This window comes from Gekko japonicus, unplaced genomic scaffold (genome assembly GCF_001447785.1).
Source record: "Gekko japonicus isolate JY-2015 unplaced genomic scaffold, Gekko_japonicus_V1.1 scaffold2453, whole genome shotgun sequence".
Lineage (NCBI taxonomy): Eukaryota > Metazoa > Chordata > Lepidosauria > Squamata > Gekkonidae > Gekko > Gekko japonicus.
In genome coordinates, this window is record NW_015173212.1 from 63,941 (window position 1) to 70,999 (window position 7,059).

The following is a 7,059-nucleotide window of genomic DNA, read 5'->3' on the forward strand; positions in this document are numbered from 1 at the left end:
TTACCCTCCCTCTTCTCCTGCCTCCTCCTGGCTGAATGAGGGCCGGAAGCGGGGCGGCCGGAAGCAGGGGGCGGGGCTTCGTCATGTGCCCCGCCCCCCGTACCTCACCCGGGGGAACTGCGATCCCCCGCGATCCCCCCGAAATGACCTCTGGTATAATCTCATTGTTTAGATGTAAATTGTGATGCATGACTGAAACATTTTTAAGGGGAATAGTTGTTAGGGAAGATATTGTGACTGATTGGTAATATCTTGAGACAGGCATCTGCTAACTATTTTTCTTCTACAGGAGACCAGCTAGATATATTTATGAATAATATAACTCCATAGCCTGTTACTTGCCTTCTCCTGGAGCTTAGTTCAAATTTTCAGAAAAGGGACTGAACAAAGTTTGAGTCCAGTGGCACCTTTAAGATTGACAAAGTTTTATTCAAGGGACTATTTGCCTTACAGAATGCATGTTTGATTGTAATTGCCCTGTACTACCACATCAAAATCTCCCCTGTGTGTGCAAAGCTGTCTCCTTTCTGACTTCCTAGCTTTGTAAATGGAGATGGAGGCACACATTAGGATTGCCAGGTCCCCTCGTTGCTCCAGCAGGGGGATTTGGGGGGCATTCCGGGGGTGGTTGGGTGTGGGGCTTGGGGGCAGGGCTTCCCCGCAGGTCAGCTGACCAGGGTGGATTGAAACCCCCAGACGCAGGGGAGCTCCCACCCAGATCTGGGGGCTGGCAGCGCTAGCACACATGGGTGTGACCTGGGGTTGCCAGCCTCCAGGTGGGTGCTGGAAAGCTCCTGCAATCAAAACTGATCTCAAGACTACATACATCACTTATTTACTTATTTATTTAAAACATTTATTCCACTTCTACTGGAGAAAATGGCTGCTTTGGAAGATGGGCTGCATGGCATTCCAACATGGGGCCTACGGGGGCCTGGCCCCCTTGTGTTTCTTCTGGGCCCCCTCCCTCCTGGGCTGCCCCCAAAGTGCTCCAACTTACCACCTGCACTGTACTTTCATTTACTTAGCAGGTGCCCCCCCCCGAGGCCCCCTCTCAAAGAATTCCCTAGCTACGGGGCTGCCCTACCAAGATCCCTCCCCTCCCTAAATCCCACACTCCTCCCTCAAATCTCCAGGTATTTCTGAACTGGGGGTTGGCACCCCTAGTGTGACCAGATCTATAACCCTCCCATGGGCATTATGACATGGCATAATTTGGTGAGAAATCCTCAGTGTACCTTTGCTTAATGTTTAAATCGATTCTTAGGATGTTTTGCACTAGCTGGAAAGTCAGTGCCTGAATTAAGAGTCACCCAACTCTGTATGAGGTGTTGTTTTTCTTTGCCTGAACAAACATTTAAGAATGTTCCATTCATTATACCATCTCCTCCTGATTTTGTGCACATCTAATCTGTGCCATATTTCACCCAATGGATAAATAGATGTCTGCTGCAGTAGTGTAATGGAAAATTAGTATGCTACTTATTTCAAAAATGTACTTGTAGAAGAACAAGTCATAAAAGCTTCAACATAAAAACAAGCCTCAGGCATATAAACATTGTAAAACCACATTCAGCAGTTTAAAATGATACTATTAAAACAGTCTAAGAACAGGCCTTCAAAACAGCTTTAAAAGGTGGGACGCTGCCCCTCAGTCAAAAGCGTAGGTAAAAAGAAATGTTTCGGCCTGGCACCTAAAAGTGAGTAAGGGGGAGGACAATCCAGTTGTTAGAAAGAGTACTTTATTTACATAAAAACAACTTCACATATTCTGTTCCTATTTTAAAGTCATAAAAACCTAGCATATATTTAGGGATAGGGATATTATCTGATTGCAAATATTAACAATAACTGACCTATAAGGCTGCGGTCACACACACTAAATAATCCACTTTCAATCCACTTTCAGTGCACTTTACAACTGGATTTTACTGTGTAAACTGGCAAAATCCAGTTGGAAAGTGCATTGAAAGTGCATGATTTTGTGTGTGTGACCACAGCTGTCAGGCTTTGAGACTGCCATCTGAGTTGAGCAAGAGGGGCTGTGAGCCAGGGGCTTCTAAGGCCCATTCTGCATCTAGCATTCACTCCGTTGTTTTACCCACACTGGAACGGGAAAAGATGCAGCTCAAAACAACATTCAAATACCCAACACCATACTGACTGCAGAGTCACCCCTGAACGGCCATAAAATGGCCATAAATCTATGCAAACAGTACCATAAAACCGAGAGATCAAAGGTAGTGAAACCGGCATGGAGTGTGGACACTACCATAAAATCCAACAATCAAAGAAAGTGAAAGTGGCATGCAGTGCAGAGGGGAATTTCTGTTCCAACATGGGTTTGATAAAACAGCAGAGTGAATGCTAGATGCAGAATGGGCCTATGTTATAGGGAGTTCGCTTATTTTTGGATTGCCAGATGTCTGCAGGCCTGTATTATACTCTCAGGATTGACCCACACCAGGTGAGAAACTGTTGTAGCAGGGCCACAAAGGAATTCTCTACAGTCTTCTTGTTCTTCCTCCAAGTAATGGGGTTTTTGTACTTGCAGATGCAGTGAAATACCTTGAGTGCTCAGCACTGACACAGCGTGGCCTGAAAACAGTGTTTGACGAGGCAATACGGGCAGTTCTTTGTCCACAGCCCACAAAGACAAAGAAAAGGGGGTGCAGGATCCTCTAAGGTACGTAGAGTCGGCATTTGAAATTGGTTGATTCCAGTCAGCTTCCTCCCCACAGAACCTCAAAACCAGTAAAGCCGACCTCTCTGATTACACAGGGCCTGCAGTTCTTTCTTAATGTTGAATTTGCCCCAGCACCTTTTTACCACTGTGTTATTTTTGCATCTCCGTTAGGCAAGAGTTTCCTTCATAGGCTGCCCTAAATCTGTCCAGAAATAGCTGATATGGTTTCATGATCCAGTTCTTGTGGTATGAAATGTCATACCTTCAAACCCTTCACAGGTGATTAAAATGATGACCAGTTTCACTTCCTGTACACCCCAATGGTGACTCAAAGTGGTTTACATTGCGCTTCTCCATTTTACTGTCACAACAACCCTGTGAAGTAGGTTAGGATGAGAGTATATGACTGGCCCCAATAAGTCACCATGGCAAAGAGGGGGTTTGAATCTGGGTCTCCCTAAGTAGATGTGTGATGACCTCACCATTTGCCCAGACTGAAATTCTACCCACATATTTGCTACATCGTTACTGTGAGTAATTAATATATGTGGCAAAAAGCAAGTTGAGCATGCCATCGAAAATGTACTATTACACACAGAGAGAGAGACTGCTCAGGTCTACCCAAGTCACATTCTTAGCATTCCATTTAATTTGGTCATATGAATCAGAGAGCCAGTTTGGTGTAGTGGTTAAGAGCACAGACTCTAATCTGGGAGAACCGGGTTTGATTCCCCACTCCTCCACATGCAGCTGCTGGTGCAGCCTTGGGTCAGTCATAAATTCTTTCAGAAATGTTCTCTCAAGGGCAGTTCTCAAGAGAGCTCTTTCAGCCCCACCTACTTCACAGGGTGTCTGTTGTGGGAAGGAGAAAGGAAAGGAGACTGTAAGCCACTGTGAGGCTGATTTCGCACTAGAGCTGCCTCGATGTTGCGCCGCCGTTTGCCCCGATACTATTGGTCAATTTCACACCCGAAGCTGCGGGGCTGCATTTTGACTCGCAGCTTCGCCCGATTTCCCCCGCAGTTTCGTGATCCTGTTTTTTGAGGATCACAAAACTGTGGAGGAAATCGGGCGAAGCCGGGGGTCAAATGCAGCCCCGCAGCTTCGGGTGTGAAACTGACCAATAGTATCAGGGCAAACGGCGGCGCAACATCGAGGCAGCTCTAGTGCGAAATCAGCCTGAGACTCCTTCAGGTAGTGAAGGGAGGGGTATAAATCCAATCCTTCTTCTCTTCTTCATTTAAATGCATATGAGTGACTCTGAGAATCAAGTGTCAGTTCTCTAATAATTGGAATATGCAACTTTTATATTTTCATTTCAGAAGCTTCATTTGTTTTCATTATATTCATTATTATTCTCATTTGTTTTTTATTATTGTTTTCATTTCTATTGGTTTAAATGGGACATATTTCCAGCTGCAACCCCCCCCCCCCTAATTCGGCTGAAATGTTCAGTGAGGGTTCCTCTCATCCACAAGATCCTCCTTTCATTATTTCAGACAGACAGGAAGAAGAGTTGCCATTTCATAGGCAATTAAAGGCAAAACACATTTCCAGCTTCAGATTGTTTTCTATCCAATGTGGATAAAATCCTTAGGATTTACTATATCTCAGCTAAAGAATCTTTCCTGTCAAATTTCAGACAGGAGTATAGATCCCAAGTAATTAAAGGAAAAACATGGCAGTTAAAGGCAAAACTCATGGAAACTAATGACATGTGGTGGTATTTCCATTCTCTTTTGATACGCGAGTGAATATACCAAATGGCCTTTTTCTAGTTCATTTTTAATAGCCTGGAAATAAATGCACATTCCTACTATATGGGGTCATCAAAATATAGCAGATCATAGGACTGTCAGCTAATGTGTACTGAGAGAACTATGAAAGTGTAGGCTTGAAGCCTCACAGGCTCACTGAGGTAGAAAATTTATGTCCGGGCTATCCTTTTTCAAAATGCTGGTAGGGGCTCATGTTGTTGAATGTGCTTCCGTATAAAAATATTCCCTGTGTAGAAAACTAACATCCCAAGGAGAAGTTTAGGCCAGAATCTTCTCCTTGATGGCTAGCTTTCTGTGTGAAGAGAATTTCTTAGCAGCAGCTCCCACCTGCAGTCAGGAGTGATGTAGAAGAAGAAGAGGAGGAGGAGGAGGTTGGATTTATACCCCGCCCTTCACTCGGAGTCTCAGAGCAGCTTACAAACTCTTTTCCCTTCCCCTCCCCACAGGCCCATAGCCAGGATTTTTTAATTTTTTTGGGGGGGGCTTTAAATAAGTCAGGGGGCACCCCCACACACACACATACCCTGCACACACCCCCAAGGGAGTGCCTGGGCTGAATGGGAAGTTGGGGGCCTTGGCAGTAATTCAGAGGGCTAGGCCCCGAGATGCCCCACTGTAGCTAGTTGGCCCGCCTCCCCAGGTAGGTGGGGCTGAGAGAGCTCTTTCGAGAACTGCCCTTTCAAGGACAGCTCTTGTCAGAACTATGGCTTGCCCAAGGTCATCCAGCAGCTGCATGCGGAGGAGTGGGGAATCAAACCCGGTTCTCCCAGATTAGAGTCCGCGCACTTAACCACTACACCACACTGGCTCTCAGACTCAGTTTTATTACCTCAGTGGGAACCAGGTACAGAGTGGAGAGGGGCAGAAAGCTGAAAGGAAGAGTTCTGAAATTTAAAGCTGGCTTTAAGCAGTTGCTAAGCAGCTTCTAGCTGGCACAAGCAGCTTTGGGGATTTCAGCATGCTCGTGTTGCTGTGAGATTAATGCCATGCTGTGTGTTCATTTTGTATCCCCACAATATATTTTTCAATTGTACATTTGCACATACATACTACAAAACACCGTAATGCTCTAGTTTTCTCTTCTCTGGAGGAAATTCAATGTTGAAAAGTTTGCCTGGACCTTTCCAGTGCAGGGGTGGGGTGGTGGTGGTGGTTATAGTACCTTGTGAACATTTCTCAGCAGACCAACTGTCTTTGTTTACCACACAGATTTCAAACTCTGACCCCTCTCCTCTTGGAACCTTCTCGGCTTTGCTGATGAGAAAAACACGGAAGGTTTCGGTAGTGGCTGGATTCTTCTCCTGTACCTCTGAACACCAAACTAGACCAAGATGCTGAAAGATTAATAAGTGGATCTCCTGCATGGTTTGTTATTTGTATATAACAGCCACAAGAAGTGGAAAAGATCTGGAGGGGGGGGGGTTAACCCCTTTTCCCCATGTTGATTTTTTCCCCGGTCTTAAATGTCCCCCTAAAATCTATATTTGTCAGTTGGTGGAAACAAAAAGGATGTATGTATGTTTCCCCCAAGAGAGTTAACAGTAGATCTGAAGTAAAGTTTGAGGTCAGGAAAGTGGCCTGGAGAGATGTGTTGTGAACACAGAAGTAGGGACCCCAAAGCTGCTACTTACCAATAAAAACCCTTTGGCAGATCCATTCACTGATTTCCCAGCATCTCATTTAGTTGATCTCTCAGCACTTTGTTCTCTGAGATCTCTCTGCTCTTACTCTGAATAACTATATGGCATGTAAGATTCAATAAATCCATTCTGTTTCTGCCACTCATGTCTTGTGCTGCTTGTATGGAACTTTGACACAGAGAGGGATTTTCCAGGGCGGCATGACTGCTGCTAAGCCAGAAAGCCAGAGCTGATGCTTTGAGTCTTCTTGTGCAGTGTGAGGATTTAGGCCCAAAGCAAACCCTGAACCTGGACCATTGAGTACGTACCGTACGTTGAGCTTGAATGCTGCTGTTGAGCCCTGGCCCAGGGAAGTAATGGTAAGGAAGCCAGCAAAGTTCACAAGAGCACTTAACAGGCCAGAACAGGTGCTGTAGCAAGGCCTAGGTCAGGCTTATTTCTGTGGTCTAAGCCTTAAAAGGAAATTACATTTCTGCTTTGAACCTCACCACCTCGCAGAATTCTCACTGATAGGCTGCCAACCTCCTGGTGTGGCCTGAAGATCTCCCAGAATTACAACTGATGAAAAAGAAGAAGAGGAGGAGGAGGAGATTTATACCCCGCCCTTCACTCAGAGTCTCAGAGCAGCTTACAATCTCCTTTCCTTTCCCCTCCCCACAGCAGACACCTGGTGAGGTAGGTGGGGCTGAGAGAACTCTTTCCAGAACTGCTTGTGAGAGCACAGCTCTGAGAAAACTTGTGAATGACCCAAGGTCACACCAGCAGCTGCATGTGGAGGTATGGGGAACTGAACCCTGTACTCCCAGATTAGAGTCCGTGCTTCTAACCACTACACCAAACTGGCTCCACTACACCAAACTGATGACAAAGATTAGTTCCCTCAGAGAAAATGGCTCCTTTGGAGGGTTATTGAGTTCCCTCCTCTTCCCAAACCCCACCCTCCCCAGGCTCTACT

At 45.7% G+C, this 7,059-nt stretch overlaps 1 protein-coding gene across 1 annotated transcript in view; it reads left to right on the forward strand.

Moving 5' to 3' along the window:
• RAC2 (ras-related C3 botulinum toxin substrate 2 (rho family, small GTP binding protein Rac2)) overlaps window positions 1–6,120 on the forward strand; it is a 26,959-nt gene extending 20,839 nt beyond the window's left edge. Inside the window, exons 6-7 of the mRNA XM_015422695.1 lie at window positions 2,555–2,686; window positions 5,674–6,120. Coding sequence (XP_015278181.1) covers window positions 2,555–2,685 — 131 coding nt within the window. The 3' untranslated portion in view covers window position 2,686; window positions 5,674–6,120. The remainder of the gene's footprint in view (window positions 1–2,554; window positions 2,687–5,673) is intronic.
• Window positions 6,121–7,059: the final 939 nt, after the last annotated feature.